Source organism: Podarcis liolepis, assembly GCF_965112155.1.
Source record: "Podarcis liolepis genome assembly, chromosome: 10".
Classification (NCBI taxonomy): Eukaryota; Metazoa; Chordata; class Lepidosauria; order Squamata; family Lacertidae; genus Podarcis; species Podarcis liolepis.
Genome location: NC_139562.1, coordinates 7,268,017 through 7,287,042, shown reverse-complemented (window position 1 = coordinate 7,287,042; position 19,026 = coordinate 7,268,017). Strand labels below are relative to the sequence as shown.

The window sequence follows — 19,026 nt, the reverse complement described above, 5'->3', positions numbered from 1 at the left end:
TAATAGTGCAGGCATCTCCCCCTATTGGCCACCCCCATCTTTGGAGTGGAAATGCACCAACAGCATCCATTGCTGCAATTGTTCACCAAGAGAAACTTTTTACATTTCACCTCTGTTCAGAAAAGAGGGCGGCTGAGTGTCTAATCCTGGCATTCAGTGAAATGTTGGCATGTCTGCAGGTGTGTGGTCAGTGGAAGATACGCTGAGCCATTGGAATCAGAGACTGAACAGGAAGAGCAAGCAGCTCTTGTGTATTGTGGGTTTTTGAGTGGGTATTTACTGATACCTTTTAAAAGTATTATAGATGATACTGGTGAACAACCCCTGAGCCAAAATAAGCAGAAGTCATAATCTAAATACTATCTGTCATTGAAAGGGCTCTTTTACAGAAGCATTGTCCTATATTTATTTAAAGCAAATTAATTCTTTATTTATTATATGATTCAGTGTAAGATGGCTTGACAGTTGTAATAAACTATTGTGGTCTTTGGTCATTCAAACTGAAAATATCTGGTTGTGCTCCAGTTTCACCATTGAAAGTTTATGTGTGGAATAATTTATCAGGTTTTTGATGTTCTTGTGAAATGTATTAATGGCCGCCGTTTGCCTCCAGTGCTGCATGAAGCCGTTGTTGTCACAGGAATCAGAAGGGTAACAATTTTATTTTTTATTTCTTCAAAGAAAAATGGAAAAGCCTTTCTTGACATGGCTTCCTTTTGAGTGTGATAGTAATGACTCGTTCTTGGAGATGCAGGTAGAAGAAAATGCAATAATGAACTTATTCATTCTACCATGCAAGGCATGGAAGGGTTTCCTAATATTTAGTTACCGCTACAAATCAAAGTAATATAGAATTTAAGAAGTTGGCACTTCGATTCATCACACCAAGCAATCCATTTTTGCTTTTGCTGAAGCCTTCTTGGGGCCTGAAAATGATGAAAACTTTAATAACTTTTTGCCTGCACACATTCTCCCCCGGGGCTTGTGGTAAATATCAGGTACCAAGATACTGTTGAAATTAACTTGAAAACATAAAAATGTGAGACGTCCCTCCTCCCCATTCCTGCCATCCTCAATGTCAAGGAAAACGTATGACTTTATGACACTCTTCATAATAGCTCTGCCCCCAGCTCAGAAAATGCTGGCTGACTTGAAGAGCTCTTGTTAATCTGAAAATAAACCGGCAGGATTACATAAATAATGAAAGAGCTAAAAATGCTGTAGTTTTGTAATGTAGATGAAGGCAAGGTGTCGTGTCAGGATCACATTTGCATACTAGAATGATTTAGTTATCATGCCGTCTACTCTAAAGAAGCCAAAATGGCTATGAATATTCATGGCTTTCAATTAAAATATTAATGACACACCAGTACTTTTGTGGACTCTGAGCATCCATAAATAGTTTGGATTGTGTGGCGAATGGAAGGATCAGGTGGAAAACGAAGCAACAGAATGATGCACCTACAGATGGGATGATGATTTGCATTTGTTCCAGAGTCAAAAGATGGGCAGTTATTTATTTGCACATCAGTATGTAGCAGTTAAACCCTTGCAAATATTGCCCATTCAAATACACAGTTGGGGTGATGATTTATCAGAGACAGGAGACATACCTGTCTTGAAGTCTGCTGTTCCATTTCAAATCTACTTTGAAGACATAGGGGGGCTCCCTCCATCTGTGCTAAAATGTGCCCTCTTGCATGTATCATACAATTCTGATAGTCTCTCTAGCTCTGGCAATGCTACTACAATGCTAATACTTCTCAGCAGCCAAGTTGCCTTGGCTTCCATTATCCCTGCTTCAGTTTTCTCAAAGTCAAACAGCATGTGCTACATGCTAGATTCCTTTTTTTTTTTTTTTTTTGACATTTTTGAGATACATTGATTCTAGGTGCCTAAAAGTGCCTAGCATTTCAAACGCACAGCTCCTGGAGTTGTCTGTGGAAGAACAAGCAGGAAGAATGTCAGGGCTGATAAACAGTAGGTTGGATGAGAAATGACTGAAGCAATGTTGATTTTGCAGAAAATAAGAGGCATGACTGAAGCATAACCTGTGCTTCATGTTCTACACTGTTAAGACTGTGTTCATGGAAGACAATCTTACTGGACTACGAGTAATTGCAACAGAAGAAGAAGACTTAAAGGCTATAGTTCTCCTTCCTCCATAGCAGACAAACTTTTGAGACCTGGACACATGCCTGTGTGTTCTGATAGAGCCCCCCTGAAGCCTCCCTGTTCAGCCAATTCTCTCTCAGTGGGATTTTGCATGCCACCCTCATGGCTGTGTTCTGTAGGTTCTTTATTCCTTTGTTGGTAGAATATTTCCTGCAATTTCTTCCAAATGAATTGTTGCATTTCTGCCAATGGAGCAATCAATTGGAGGCCCACTGTAATGGGTTTGAGTTACTCATGCGTAAACTGTCCCCGTTAGGGAGCTTAATTGCCTGGGTTAAACCGTCCCGACTGCACAGCCCATCTCAGCGTGGCTGCCTCAGTCGCTAGCAGAATCTGTCTGTGGGCGTTTCTTAAACCTTTTCCAGCATAAAAGCTGTTTGACTCCCAGTCGTCTCCGCCTCTCACTGCGCGGGAGTCTTCTGCGCAGGGAGGGCGTGGGTAGTGCTCTCCTCACTGATGTCTAGGGAAGAATCCCGGAGCTCTCCCTCCGCTTCCCCCATTTGCCCTCCTGGATCCCTGGTGTTACACCGATTTCCTTCCCCCTCTACCAAGCTGCGTCTCCCCCTGGTGCTGGTACCTTCTCCTGCAGAATCGGGGAGCCTCTCCTTCTCCTTTCGCTCTGATGTCAGTTCCCTGACACCCACCTTGCAAATAGTCATGTTTGGGGAGTGGGTCAAGCTGAAAGGGGCCCACCAAGTACAGTACAGTGGTACCTCGGGTTAAGTACTTCATTCGTTCTGGAGGTCTGTTCTTAACCTGAAACTGTTCTTAACCTGAAGCACCACTTTAGCTAATGGGGCCTCCCGCTGCTGCCACGCCACCGGAGAACGAATTCTGTTCTCATCCTGAAGCAAAGTTCTTAACCCGAGGTAGTATTTCTGGGTTAGCAGAGTCTGTAACCTGAAGTGTATGTAACCCGAGGTACCACTGTATATCATTCCAAATTGCCAAACGAGGGAGGTTTTGCTCTGTGCTCTCTAATATTGGGTGGGCGAATGTTGACCAGCAAGTACTGTCACACTATTCAGCATGTTTTTCCTTGGGCACCTGAGGTCATTACCTTGTGCTTTATTGGATGGCAAATGGAGGCAAGGAGGAATCGTCCTTTGCAGTGTGCTGCACAGCACAGTGGAAGAAGAAGCATCTCACTTGACAGGGTCAAGGGGTTGAATTGTGGCTGTAGGGGAGCATGGACCAAGCCTTCCTTCTGCATTCCAGTCAGTTGCTCTGCTCTAATGAAAAACCTTGCTGCATTTGGCTTGTCTTTTCTTCTTCCAAGCTTAGCTCAGCTTTGCCTGTATTTCAAGTTTTACCTTTCCACTTGTGTTACCTTGATCTGTAGTATTCCCTCAGATAGATCCCCTGACAGTCTCTGCTCTGTATTCACCCTCTGTTTGGACCACTCTTTTAGCACCATTTCTTATGATGATGATAATCAGACTCATCCATGGATCATGCTTAATATGGGCAGAAATAGCTGGCTTAGTCTGGTCTAGTCCTGCCTGTTCTGACTGGCAAAATCTTTCAAAGTTTCAGGAAGAAGTCTTTCTCAGCCGTGCTATGATTTCCCTCTTCTATACCATTGATTCTTAGTCCTTCCGCTAGAGCACATGATTTGCATGCCAAAAGATCCCATGTTCAATCACTGGCGCCTCTAAGTAGGTAGGAAAAAAATAGGTTTGGAACTGTGAAGGTCCCACTGCCAATCATTGTAGACAATACTGAGCTAAATGAGTCTATGACCCAACTTTGATATAAGGCAGTTCTTATACTCTGGTGGTACGTTCAGTGTATGTGCTTCTATGATTGCACAGTGACTTCTCCAGGAGATACCACACTTCATGATGAGCCCTTTTTGCTACCCAGAGGATCTATCCCATTCCTTTCTGCAAATCTTCATGAAACGAATAAGTTCATTTAAAGCTCATTGTCCATTGACCAAGATCTCCTTGTGCAGACCGCTCAGATTCCTGGTGAATGAAAGATACAGGAAACGTCCAACCTGAAATCAAATCATCTGGGAGAAAGACCCTACTTGTGATTCCCATCAGGAGAAATAATACAAAGAACATGGACCATGGCATTCTTCAGGAAACCACACTTAGGGTAGCACTTGGTATAGAAATCCATCCTGAGAGAAATCAAACAATCCTTCTCTTTACCTGTATTCAGAAAACATGTAAATACTTTTTATTTATTTTTAAATCCAGGCTTCTGGCCAATAGTTTTAAGACCTTTTTATATTGCTGGTTGTAACTGCTGTTTGTAATATATTATAATGTTGTTTTGAATTGTTTTACATAATTTCACGGTTATCATCTGCCCTGGACTCCCCTTAGGGACAAATGGAGGGTTATAAATGAGAAAGAATAAATAATGAAATTAAACAAATAAAATTACCCTAGGCGCAGCACTTTTTTTGGCTCAGAAAATCTTAAGAGCCGAGATATCAGTAGCCTGAAACCCCAAAGAACTTGTGTACCTCTGTTGTAGTGGATCTCTTTATTGGGACTAGCCAGCAGATATTTCCCTTGACTGTGCCAATTTACAGGAAAGAAATAAAAATATTCGTGAAGGCAGAATGGAAACTGAGCAGCAGATGGTCCAGCAAATGTCAATGAGGCATACAGATTGAAATTTTTAAGAGAAAAGGTCAACTTGCTAAGAGAAAGACGAATAGGAGTCTAACACAGAAGAAGGGGCACAAAAGTCAAACCATTATTTTCTATCTTTCGTAGCAATTTCCAAGGAAGAAATAGGTGCTATTGGCTTGCATGAAAATGGACGGGAAGCTTTCCCAAATTAAACCGCACAGTGAATAATGTAGCAGCTCTTACAAATTCATTGCCCTGACATAAACCAAAAAAGGTTGTCTATCTTAAATGAGCCAGAGTGTTGTCCTTTTCCCTTACTGGCTAGTAGTAGCCCTACGGTAGTCTTGCATTACGTTCTGTGGTCACAATAACCTTTTCTGCCTTTCAACCTGATGCTAAATTGTCAGCCATGTTTTAATGAATACAGTTCTGTTGGTGCCAAATGAAGCCTATCTTGAAATTTTAGAACCCAGGAAAGCCTACCCAGTGTTTATAGTGAGAAATGGCAGGATTGGGGGGATCAACTCAGTCTATTTACCAGAGGTAGCAAGTCCCCTCCCAGGCAGGTATCTCACCCCCAAACCCCCATTGCTGCCTCCCTATGGTTACTTGAAAAGACCCTCTCCTTCCATTTTGGGACAGAATTTTAGGAAAGAGCTAATAGGGCAGAGGTTTTTGTGAATGTGACAACCCAGAGGGACACTTCTTTCTCTCCACTGCTCCCCAGAATGCTTCCTTGCTGAAATCCTCAGATACCATTGAGTCTTCCCCAGGGAGCATATTCAGTTCTACAGACCTTGCTTCTTCATCCCATTAGTACCAGAGGCAGTAGGAGACCTGCTAGCCCTGCCAGAGCACTGACTGCCCTTTCAACTGCATGCTGATCTCCTTCAGGGAAGTGAGGATGAAAACACGAACCTCCAATCCGGGGTATTTTACCCTGGGGGTGGGAGCAGTATGTGTGGGTTATGCCACAGCACGACAGTGAGCTGTGTCTGCCCTTACAGCTATCTGCCAGGCCAGAGAAAGCAAGAGAGAGCAAATGAATGCACGCCTTTATGCAAATATAAAGGGGAACACTGATATACCGCTGACATATACATTTATAATGAAATAACTCGTAGCACTGGGTGGGTGGGTGGGTGTATAAAACCAGCCTCAAAGGGACATATCCAGGAGCTGTCAAGCGAAACCTGCGGGAAGACATTATTGTATTTATTTTGAACTTAAAAAAAAAGGCAACACAACAGTTTGATTAGTTTGAGCAGTTTCCCCCGAGGGCTGAATGTGGAATGAAACTTCATTATAAAATATAGTGCCTGGACTTCAGCTTGAATCAGGGTTGCCATTTTTCCCTCTCAGTCCTTCGGGGAATTGACATTTCTTCACACACAAATCTCCCCTGACCAAACTCCTCTTCCAATCTTAGGCTAGCTTATTATCCCTAAACAAAATGGTAAAATTTACTTCCTTGGAGTCAGAAATGGCCCAAGCTAGCTTAAATTGACTTAGTAGGCAGAAAGGAAAGGCAGATCATTATGGAACAGTGGCACCTCAGGATACAATTAGTTCTAGAAAGATGATCCTGTAATCAGTTTAAGCTGATATTTCCTTGAAATAGTTGTGTTTTGAAGACTAAGTGATGGGGGAGGAATAGCAGGTTCTTGGGTATTTGCCGAAAATTAAAAATGTGTATCACAACTATATACCACGTCCATTCTGATAATGAGTACATATTTTTTTCCTGATTTTTGTAGCCTCTAGCTTTCAGAATAAGGAGCTTAAAAATCAGAGGTTCTAATCAGGTTGTGAGATTTATGAAGAAGTGTTGTTTGTCTGGCATCCTGGTCCTTTTACATTTCGGGCCTCTGTTGAATCTACTACCATCAGCTATCCAATCTCGTGTTCTTGGCTATTTTGAACAAGCATTCCAGTGTTATTCGATGGCCTGTTGGCCTCTGTTCTGCAGCCCTGTGGCTTGGGACTGCATTATTGTCCCACCATGACTGCCTGTATTACTGCCTTTACATTTGTTTAGTTTCAACATTGTTTATTGAAAAGAATGGGAAAAGCCGCATAGGAATGTATGTCTTGCAAATACAACCACCAGCACAGAAAGCATATGGAGAAATGTTAGGAAAAGAATTGTGTGTTAATAATAATAATAAATTTTATTTATACCCCGCTCTCCCCGGCCAAGGCTGGGCTCAGGGCGGCTAACATCAAATATATAATACATTAAAAGCACAAAATCAAACGATTGATTAAAACACAGCTCAAAATAACAGTAATATCAAAATAAAATTAAGTGGCCAACCCACGACTTCTAGCCCATGAGGGTAGGAATATTAAATGTTTGCCAGGCTCAGTCACCTGTGCTGGTCCCATATGGGCCGATAGAAAGGGCCAAGAAGGCCACTTACATACAGGGTTTCATGGAAAGAAGGGGGGGGGAGTGTTGTGGGGAACCTGGTAGTTCTGCACACCCTAAAAGCCATGTCTTTGTAACACATATCCTGGGTGTGTGACAGAGCTTGGGGACTTGAATAATGCTTTAGTTTTACATCATCGTTAGCATTAGCTAGATGCTTTTGCACTTGTTAACTAACCCTGCTTAATGTCAGTGCAAGTGTACCGATGAACCAAGATTAAAGCCAGAGGAGTTAAGAGAAGCATTAGTTCTGGAGAGGGAAGTAGAAGAGTGAAGGATCATGTGAGCCATTTGTTTCTGATCCTTGAACCATATTTAAGAGATGGACAGTGTTACATTGACTATACACCTATTTTACTCGGCACCCATTTAGTCTAGGCTGAATATCTCTGGAGACTGAATATATGACCAAAATATAATTTTGTAGATCAGATTTCAACAAGACCTCAAAAGATTTAGGCATTCATGGCAGCAAGCCCATTTACTGGGAAGTGGGAGTCTTGCTAGTGGAGAGACACTTGCAGTTTCAAGCACCGTGATGAATGCACAGATACACAGTCACAGAACCAAGCCAGTTGCCTTTGGACACTTGTCTGTTAAGGCTTTCAGATTGTGCAAGACCAGTTCTTTGCAGCTCAGAGAGAAACTCTGCCACCTTTTGTGAAGCAGAGGATCTGTTTCCATGTTCCATTCTCTCTCTTTCTTGCTGCTTGTCATTCAGCACAAGAATAAGCAAGGAAATTATTACTTCCTGCTCCAGCTGACATTGAATTCTCTGCCCTTCTCCTTGAAATATCACAAGGGGAGAAAAATAGCAGAAGAAGGGGGAAATTAAATCATCGTTCCTTTCTGGAAGATGCTGGTTATATACGAGCTGTGTTCTCAGTGTAGGAGCAGCCTTGTGCTGCTTTTGGTATAGATCACCCAGAAATATATGGAAAAGTAAACTTTTCCTCCTTTCCCCAAGAGTCTACTAAATTAGGGTTCAGCATGTTTTTGACACAGTGACTTTTATGAAATTGGTTTTTATTAAAGTCTGCAGGTTGCTGTGGTTGCCTGCCATGGCTTTGATTAAGCATGGTATTAGGATCATATCCTGGGCTAACAGTATTTCCAAATCCCTGACTGTGTTTTCAAAGAATTGTGATTAAAGTTCTGGCTGCTTTCCCACAATTGCTAATATCTGCTGAGGGGTTGAGTTACCATCTTGGTTATTGGTGCTCAGGTTTCTCCTACATATGGGCCCCTCTGTGTTTTCTCACCAATATCAGTCAGCATCGTCTTTATGGGAGCTACTTCTGCATTGAAATGCAAGGATTAAAGCTGTAACCAAATTAACACCAGGGTCTTGAGGTTTCCTAATGCGGCTGGGGAGTCAGCGCGCTGGATGCTTTCGAATGCCTAATGCACGTTTGATTGAATCTTGGTCAAAACAAAGCAATGAAATGAGGAGGTGGGGAAAAGCCCATCTGAAAAAGATTATGGATGAACAGGTTGAGTAATGCCATCTGACAGCTCGAATTCTGAACAATCTGATCATTTCTGCTGCAGATGGGAGTTGTAGCTTTGTACTTTGTGCTTTGCTGGCATAGACAATCCATTTAGGGTCCCCTCCGGGAAAAGCCCATATTATTACCCAGATTCTGTGTACACATTATTTGATAATGAATTAATTCAGACTCCTTTTGTGTTCATTGAAGTAATGGCAATCTCTCTCTCCCCCCACCCATGCAGATTGATAAAGATATCACAGCTCAGAATAGCCAAGTAGGATTTTCTCTTGTTTGAGCTTTGATGTAGCAGATTTCAAGCAAGACTGGCAATGGTGTCTTAGCTTGATGAGGACCCAGCAAGTTTACCAGTATCAGGAGCAATTTGTTAAACCGGCCCCTGGAGGGTTTGTTAGTCACAGCAACGCTGGAGCTGGCAAAGCTCCTTAATCCTTAGGTATTTGTTGTACCAATATCTTCCATGCCATATTTAATCTGTCTACGAGTGTTTATATGTGGGGACACACTATATATAAACACTACGAGTGTTTATATATGGGGACACACTATATGGTTTTATTGACCCAGTGTGCGCGATTAAGAGTAAATGATAATAGATTTGTTGATTTCAGGTCACTATTCCGAAACAACACCTTTCTACACCAGCATGAAATTTCAAGTTGTTTACAGCCACACTGTGACTGGCTTTTTGGTCATTTGGAGGCCCTTGTGTGTTTAGAGGCAATTTTGCCATTTGGGCATGTGATGCAGTAGGCATCCTGCTATGTGCACCAGACCCACTTATCCTGTCCACTTGGCCCCCAGCTTGCCTCATCTGCTTCCTGTTGTCACTCAACAGAGTACTGGAATTGAGCTTAGAAGACCTTGTTGCTTAGCCATGAGATCTCTGAATTGCCTTCGGAAATGATATTTCTGTGGTGCTTCTGCCCTCTGTCCTGGTTCTTTATTTCATTTCAGTATGATTGCTCAAATGTTTTACATTAATTGCCTTCTGCATACTTATAGTACATCCTTTGGAAACTGAGGTTGAGAGTGTCAGGACCAAAAGGTGCAACCCTTTGTCGGAAGTCAGGAGCGCTGCCCACATCAGCCCAGCTATTTAGGCTGAAGTCTTTAGTACATTGACTAGGGATCAAACCTCTTTGAATACAGTGGGAATTAGTTCTGAGTAAACATGCATCATAGCTCAGTATGTTAGCTCAGTATGTTAGCTCAGTATGTTTCCTCTATGGCTCAGGCTTGGCAGTAACAAATAATAGCAGAGATAATAGCATTCACCCAAGTACTACTCAGAACAGACCCATTGCTATTACTGAACCTAAATTAGTAATGTCCATTAACTTCAATGGGTCTACTTTACCAAAGGTGTCGTGGGCTTTGAAGACACTTGAACTCAGTACGCAAGGGAGAAATGTGCTAAGAGGAAGGCACGCTTGGCAAATCCACATTGGCCTCCGCAGTCACAAACTCATTGTTAAAACCGTGTTTATGGAAGACAATCTTACTTGGCTATGAGTGATCACCAAAGAAGAAGAAGACTTTGAGTAGGACTAGCAGTGAATACGAGCCTAAATATCCAGCTTAAAAGGTTTGAGAGGAGCTGTACAGGGAAGGGATGTTCACTGGATGCTCTGACAAGATTGTGGGGAAAATACTGGGAATGTAAATTCTCCCAGTAGTGGAATGGACAAAGCACTAGACTTAAAAGCCATTGTTTCTGATATTTGGGGGATAGAATAGCTCACTCTGAATAAAGGTTGTTGGGTGTGTGTGGATGGCAACCTTTTACTGTGTTTTGAAATGGCAGCAAACCATATGCAAATATAAGGCGACATGTTGTGGTCTAATTGCTTGCAGCATTTCTGTTATACTCCATATTGTTTTAATTTTACATCATGACTAAAAATGCTGCTGCATTCTCTTGGTGGAGTTTGTGCCTAGGGTTGTGACGCAACTGTGCTGTTCAGTGGCATTTGGCGTAGATAGGGAAAATAGTAAATACGGGAGATGGCAAATATATTAATCAAACCTCCTCCTGCTGAATCCTGGTCAAAAAATAAGAAGAGAGGGGAAAGCAGCTTGAATTTTAAACAGATTATGGAGTCAAAAAATATTTTAAGTGTGTCTGACTCTGATCAAATGATAAAATGTAGCTGGGGCTGTTCCCCCTCCCCCATTCTTTATAGGGGGGCAGATGGAATGAGAGAAAGTAATAAATCATGTTTAGGAATAGCAGGCTGCAGCTTAGTGGAATTGGTGTGGTGGAGAATCAGTGGTAAGTCTGGAAGATGGAGAGGTTGGCAGAGCCACACCTGCGAGTCGACTGCAGGACTATACTGTATTGGTATACATAGACTACTAAAATGCTCAGGAATACAACCCGTGGAGGGTGACATTTTTGTCACAATAAGCCTTGGAGCCACATTGGCTTGCCGGTAAGTATGTTATGATGTGATGGATTGAAACAAGCTGTTTACGTTACTGTTTAACATGTACAGTGGTACCTCAGGTTACATACGCTTCAGGTTACATACGCTTCAGGTTACAGACTCCGCTAACCCAGAAATAGTGCTTCAGGTTAAGAAATTTGCTTCAGGATGAGAACAGAAATCGTGCTCCGGCGGCGCGGCAGCAGCAGGAGGCCCCATTAGCTAAAGTGGTGCTTCAGGTTAAGAACAGTTTCAGGTTAAGTACGGACCTCCGGAACGAATTAAGTACTTAACCTGAGGTACCACTGTATATCGAGAATCCCTCCAATATTTAGGAATTCAAAGTCCTGACTTTGGATTTTTGAACACTCAATCTGCTGTGTTTGAGAATCATAGAGAGCACTCTTGGTGGGCACAGGGTCTGTAGGTTAGTGGTTGGAGCACATTCTCTGCGTGCAGAATGCGGCAGATTAACCCCTTGGCATTTTATTGTAATAGGGATTTTTAAAACGTTCGCTCTCCCTCATAAAACCTTGGGTGCTAGGCTACCAGAAAAAAATAATCTCAGTAAGTAAAGTCTCCAGGTCAAAGGGTCATCAGGTAGAAATTGATGAGAAAGGACCTTTTCCTGGAGAATGCCATGGACTGGCTGGGAGGGAGGCACCAAGGGAACTCCCGGGGAAGAAGACCAGGGGAGTGGTGGTGGGATGATGATGATGAGTGGTCAGAGGGAGCAGACTGGGGTACCTTGGGTTGTCCCTTCACCCCCATCCATTTACACCCACCTGGATAAGGTGGAAGCAAATCCTACCAGGAGTTACAGTTTTCTGCTTCTAGCAGGAGTTTTAAGAGTGCACTGATGTACTTACTCTCAATAAATATTAATGTGGTTTCTTCCCTTCTCTTTTGTTCAAAATCCTTGTTTAAAACCTTGGAAATAGCAAGGTCTTCTCTCAGTGTAGAAGAATCTAGGAAGAGAGGACAGCTTTTTCAGCATTGAAGGCCACATGAGCTATTCATCAGAAGTGTAGAGCCATAGTTCAAGAATAGAGAAAATTATTTGCATTGAAAAGTATTTGGTTTAATTCACAATATCTCCGGTTAAAAGGTTTCAAGGATGGCTGTGAAAGACTTCTCTCTGAGATCCTGGGGAGGAACTGCCAGATGGATGAGATTGCATTGGAAATTATTCACTCAAAATTCAGAATCTTATCATTGCAGAGTTGAAATTCTGACACCCTATCACTGCCCACCCAAGCAAGGAATTCCATGGTGTTTTGGGTGCACACATAGTTTCTAGTTAACTTGGATGGTTCACAGATCTTTGCATTACTCCATGAAACTGCTAGCTCCTCCCAATAGAGATAATAAAGGTAAAGGTAAAGGGCCCCTGGCAAGTTAATTCCAGTCACAGACGACTCTGGGGTTGCAGCGCTCATCTCACTTTACAGTCATGTTGCCAGCATGACTAAGCCGCTTCTGGCACAACGGAACACTGAAATCAGAGCAGTGCATGGAAACGCCTTTTACCTTCCCACTGGAGTGGTACCTATTTATCTACTTGCACTTTTGGGCATGTTTTCGAACTGCTAGGTTGACAGGAGCTCACCCGTTGCGGGGATTCGAACTGCCAACCTTCTGATCGGCAAGCCCAAGAGGCTCAGTGGTTTAGACCACAGCGCCACCTGTATCCCAATTACTTCTGGAGTAAGAGAGAGGCGGGGGAAATGCTTCTGATCTTGTCATAGATAGTTGGTGATCTTTTTTGCTTTCTTTAACCTCTGATTAATGTCTTATTTTTTTTTATAGGCTTCCAGAAGTTGAAGTGACTTCTTGCTTGTTTGTTTTTATCCTCAAACAAACCAGTCTTTTAAAGTCCCAAGAAATATTTGAGGGTGGCCAGTTCCCTCATAACATCCCAAATGGCTGCTCTGTTAGACTTAAATGTCTTGTACTGCTCAGTTATAGGAATCGTAGTCATAGTCTGAAAACCATCTCTATGTATCTATCATTATAGTCGCTCATGGCACTAAACTCCTTGGCTAGGATGCTGGGTTTGCACTTTCAATGCTGCTGGCAGGTGACCAAGGAATGGCTCCTTAGGCATATTAAGTTCTAAAAATTCCACTGCTAACAATACTATTTAGCTGCCATATCTATGTACCACTGGATAACTGTGGTAACATTTTCTCCCTCCTCTTTTTGGTATTAAAATATTTAGAACCTCCACTGAGTTCAAATTTCCTCCAATTATTACAACCAGCAGGATATACATGGGGATAGGTTGGGCAGGTTTTAAAATTGGAAGAATCTAGAGCCTTGCTGAGACAGGTTGGCTGGTCCATTTCCCAGTCAACTCTAAAACAGCATCTTTCCAGGCTGAGAAATTTGTTCAGTTATCTACAACTTATTTCCAAATTCTCTGCATTATTGTGCATACAAGAACAAGCTTTATTTTGTGACAGGACTTGAAAGAAATTGGCTTCAAAACCAGTTGTTTTGTGTGTGTGTGTGTGTGTGTGTGTGTGTGTGTGGCTGGTCTGGCTGACTTTTATGGTGTTATTTAAAGGATGGCTGAGTGAATGTATGCAGTTTGAAATTTGTTGTTAATATAATAGAAACAATATTAATTTAATCTTATTTATTACTGCAATTTCTCTTCTGCCTTTCTAAAAGCATATGGCAGCATACAAATTTAAAAACATATAAATATTCCTACTAATAATAATTCTTTGCTTACTAAAACAAGAACCAACTGTATCAATCAAATTTTAAAACAGCAGCACAACATATGGTCTAAAACAATATTCCAGAAAAGCCAGTTGAATGAAAGCAATTTTGCTGCAGAGTGAACTATCAGAGACCAAGGGAGGTTGTCCCAAATTCAGGACTCCATAATGGTCAGGTTCTAACACTGGTTCCAACCTGACATGTCTCAAATGTTCCAAGAGATCTGGAAAAAGGTTTCAGAAGGCCAATGAAGCATATTTTATTTAAAAAAACAACAACCTAAAATTAGTGGAATGTGCTCCACTTCTACATTGTATAAGAAGAAGTATTTGGAAAAGGACCTGGGCTCCAGGATCACTGCAGATGGTGACAGCAGCCACGAAATTAAAAGATTCCTGCTTTTAGGGAGAAAAGCAGTGACAAACCTAGACAGCATCTTAAAAAGTAGAGACATCACCTTGCCGACAAAGGTCCATATAGTAAAAGCTATGGTTTTCCCAGTAGTGATGTATGGAAGTGAAAGCTGGACCATAAAGAAGGCTGATCGCCGAAGAATTGATGAATTGAATTATGGTGCTGGAGAAGACTCTTGAGAGTCCCATGGACTGCAAGAAGAACAAACCTATCCATTCTAAAGGAAATCAGCCCTGAGTGCTCACTGGAAGAACAGATCGTGAAGCTGAGGCTCCAAGACTTTGGCCACCTCATGAGAAGAGAAGAGTCCCTGGAAAAGACCCTGATGTTGGGAAAGATGGAGGGCACAAGGAGAAGGGGATGACAGAGGACGAGATGGTTGGGCAGTGTTCTCGAAACTACCAGCATGAGTTTGACCAAACTGTAGGAGGCAATGGAAGACAGAAGTGTCTGGCGTGCTCTGGTCCATGGGGTCACGAAGAGTCAGACACTACTAAATGACTAAACAACAACAATAAGTGTTTGTGTGGTGCCTGCCAAAGATCTGAATCCATGGTATCTCTGATTTGAAAAAAGGGTAGCAGGTGATGGGGAAGAACCCTCTCCCCAAGATCCTGGGGAGCTGCTGACAGAGTAGAAAAGCCTGGGCTAGATAGAATGCTTGTCTGATCCTTGCATTCCTTTCTACATTACCTGATTTAGGCTTGCCCTCTGATTGGAAGGAGGGAAGCGCAGAGCACACTCACAAACCTATTAGAGTCCTTTGAGAGTGTCAGTCAGCAGCATATAGATAGAAGTGATCCGGTTGACATTGTGTATTTGGACTTCCAAAAAGCTTTTGACAAAGACTTCTGAGTAAGTCGGGGAAGAAGAAGAGAGGTTCTCTTGTGGACCAGAAATAGGTTAAGTTGCAGGAAGCAAAGAGTAGGAATAAATGGACAGTTCTCCAAATGGAGAGAGGTGGGAAATGGTGGAGTCCCCCATGGATCCGTATTGAGACCTGTGTTTTTTAACTTTTTCATGAACAGTATAGAGCTAGAACTGAGCAAAGAGGTGGCCAGGTTTGCTGATGATACTAACTTGTTCAGGGTTGTTAAAGATGAAGAGAGAATGTAAAGAGCTCCAAAAGGACTACTTCAAGCTGAGTGAATGGGTGGTAAAATAGCAAACACAATGTAAACAAGTGTAATGTGTTGTATGTTGGGGCAAAAAATACTAATTTCACAGATATGCTCATGAGATGACGGACTAGGAATAAACTCTATGAAGATGTTGACCCAGTGAGAAAGGCAAATTCCATGCTAGGGATCATGAGGAATGGAATTAAAAATAAAACTGCCAATAATCATAATGCTGTTATAAAAATCTATGGTGTGGCTGCATTTGGAATACTGTGTACAGTTCTGGTTTCCTTACCTCAAAAAGCACATCATGGAGATGGGAAAAGTTTAGAAAAGGGCAAACCCAAATGATCAAGGAGATAGAATGACTCCACTTTGAAGAAAGGTTACAGTGTTTGGGGCTTTTTGGTTTGGAGAAAAGGCAAGCAAGAGGTGACATGATAGGAGTTTGTAAAATGATGAATGACATGGAGAACGTGCGTAGAGAAAAGTTTTTATTTCTCTCTCTTAACACTAGAACTCATGAACATCCAATGAAGTTGATCCAGGAGGCTCTTCCTAGATTCCTATGCAAAGTGTTAGTAGGAAACCCCATTGAGAGTGGGCAGTTTTGCTGTGTGTCTCTGCTTTGGGCTCAGTTGGATCATTAAGTTACATACAACAGACCTTGGTAGCAGTGAATTCTTTCTCCCCATGGAGACACCTGTGCAAAATAGCACTGTTATTTCAGGGTCCCTTATGAAAATATTCAGCTACATTGCTGATGGACCCCATCTCTTCACTCCTAGTTATCCTTCAGTTTATGATAAATTTTGCTTCACATCCATTCTGCACTCCCCCCAAAAGAGAAACCTTTTGGTTTATCACCAGGCAAATTAAATCAACATACTGGCACGCTTCCTTGATACAGCAGCTGGAAAATATTTAAAGCTTTTCTGCTTGCTGTAAAAAGTAGCCATAACCCATTTTGAACCATAAAGATATGAAAAATAAAAGAACCGTTAGTAAGAATGCGAGATTTCTGGGAATGGTGAGGAGGTCACAAAAGCTGCTGTTCCTGGAATTCATAAAAGTAAAAACAGCGTTCTGTGAAGGTGAAGGTTGTTTTTCATATAGGACTTCATAGGAGCAGTTGAGGACTTATTGGCATTGCAGAGATACCATCATTTTCAAAATGGCTGAGAAGTAATGTGGCTGAAAAAGGTCCACCGATATATACATGGAGAGATTTGGCTCAATTTTTTTTTTAAAAAGGTAGCATGTCGCATCCTCCTTGGTTCTAGGGTTGGGCATTTGGGTAGGGCAGGTAGCTTATCACAAAGCTAATGCAGTCATAATCAAGTTGCATTTTCTCGCCTTGGTTCCAAAGCCCTCGCATGGCAGGTTTAGTTGTTGAGGAGTCCCTGGCACAGCCAAACAAAGGTTTATTTAAGTACCGTATATACTGATTAGGTACGAAGACCTGCTGTTTTTGTTTCCAGGCCTTGGAACTTAAAATGTAGTTAACATGACCTTTCCCTTCTAAGTTAAACTGGCGAGTTAAAATTCTATGCATAGGAGGCAGAAGACTGTAGACAAACAACAAAGGAGGGCTCTTGTCCATGTCTTGCTTGTGGGATATTCAGAGGCATCCAGAGGTGGAAGCCTGGTAAATCTCAAGAAAACTGTGCAATATTGTTTTGTAATAGTGCGGTTTGGCTTACAGTTTCTGTTGGAAGAAGTTTGGTCCTGTCTGTAAATTTCAGTAGTAGACTGGTGACAAAGTAGAATGTTGAATAATTACCTTAGACTAGTAGCAATTGCAGCTTACTTGGGTCAGAAAGGGTTGTTCCCCTCTGTCGCTTTGGGCATCAGAAACTGGGAATTCTGGGTGGGGTGGGGCATTAGGTAGGATGGATTTAAACCCCAATAAAGATGTCTCATTTGAAGATTCCATGAGTTTTCCTCACAGTGTTGAACCTTGGGGTTGCTGTGTATTGCATAGGGGAAAGAAACACCTATCCTGGACTGTGACTGGTACCATGCTTCTCACTTGTGCAGTCTTCTAAGTAACTCCATAGAAGTTACCAACCTATCTGCCCATGCATATCAACATCCAAAAAAAGGGGGAAGGGAGTAAGCAGTTCTTAAAAAACTGCAGCATTCTGATCCTACTCAGACTGGCATTTATTCAGAGCTAAGGTCGACTAATTTAGATGAGCATGAGGGCAGTTCCTGAAAACAAACTTTTCCATGTTTTGTGTGTTTCTTTTTAAGGAGGTCCTGATGACAACTTGATCGAAGGCGGTGGGACAAAGTTTGTCTGCAAGCCAGGAGCCCGAAATATCACAGTCATCTTTCACCCGCTTCTGAGGTAACCCTATCCTACTGCTTTGTGTAGCATGTATCTGTAATGTAATAATGGAAAAAATATACATTTATTTATTAGGCTGTGTTCAGACATTCGGTTTGTTATAGCAAAGCTTTGGGCTGTTCCCAATGGTTCAGTGAAACCTTATTGTTTCGTATTGTGTATAGAATTCAGAATCTTGTGACCCTCTGCTTCCTCTGGAAAGGAAGAAAATGTCAAGCATCTACTTTATTACAGCTGTGACATTGGCTTGACAGTGTGGAGGAAGTCACTGCTGAAATCTCAGAAGCCAAGAGGGGTGTGCTGAATAGGATTTCTGATGGTCTGGGGGTTTCATCATGCTTCAGTTTCTTGCGCCTCTCCATAACTAGCAGAAGTAGACTTTATTGTGCAAACAATTCAGGCAAACTGGCAAAAAAATCCTGGGATATAAGCATAGGTTGATTAGCATTAATTATGGTTGATACCTGTGTGGGTAAAATGAACCAAGAGAATTTACCAAACAGAAAGGCTAGGGCAGGATGCACATAAAACTGCACCCCACTTCAGTTTTCTTAACTACATTAACCTACATCGTGTAGAATCTGACATTTGTTCTTATTGAAATTCCGTTGTTACTTTTGGCCCAGTTCTCCAATCTGTCCAGGTCATCTAGAATCCTGATTCTGTGTTCTGTGGCATTGGCTACCTCTCCCAGCTTGGTGTCATCTACAAATTAGATGTGCATCTGCTCAATACCTCAGTATCCAAATTGTTCATAAAGATTTAGAACAACTACAGGCCAGAACAGAACCCTGCAACTACCCACTTGTCACTTTTTTCCAGGATGATGAGGAACCATTAGTGAGCACTCTCTGGATTTGGTCAGTCAACCAGCTACAAATCCACCCCACAGTTATCTCATCCAGCCCACATTTTACAAGCGTCTCCACAATAATATCATGGGGAGTCAAAAGCCTTCCTGAAATCAAGATACGCTATGTCCACAGCATTCCCTTTGTAACTCATCAAAAAAAGAAATGAGGTTTGCCTGGCATGGCAATCCATGCTGGGTCTTAGTAATCAGTGCATCCTTTCCTAAGTGCTCACAGCCCAGCTGTTTAATTATCTGTTCTAGAACCTTTCCTGGTATCAGTATTAAGCTGACCGGTCAGTAGTTAGATCTATTCACTCCACTTTTGAAGATAGAGACATTGACAGCCTCCAGTCCACAGGGGCCTTACTTACTCTCCAGGAATTCTCATAGATTATAGACAGAGGCTCTGAAATTA

At 42.0% G+C, this 19,026-nt stretch overlaps 1 protein-coding gene across 1 annotated transcript in view; it reads left to right on the top strand.

Annotated features, from left to right (window-relative positions):
* EXOC4 (exocyst complex component 4) overlaps window positions 1-19,026 on the top strand; it is a 369,665-nt gene that overhangs the window by 159,530 nt on the left and 191,109 nt on the right. Inside the window, exon 10 of the mRNA XM_083461060.1 lies at window positions 17,662-17,758. Coding sequence (XP_083317186.1) covers window positions 17,662-17,758 — 97 coding nt within the window. The remainder of the gene's footprint in view (window positions 1-17,661; window positions 17,759-19,026) is intronic.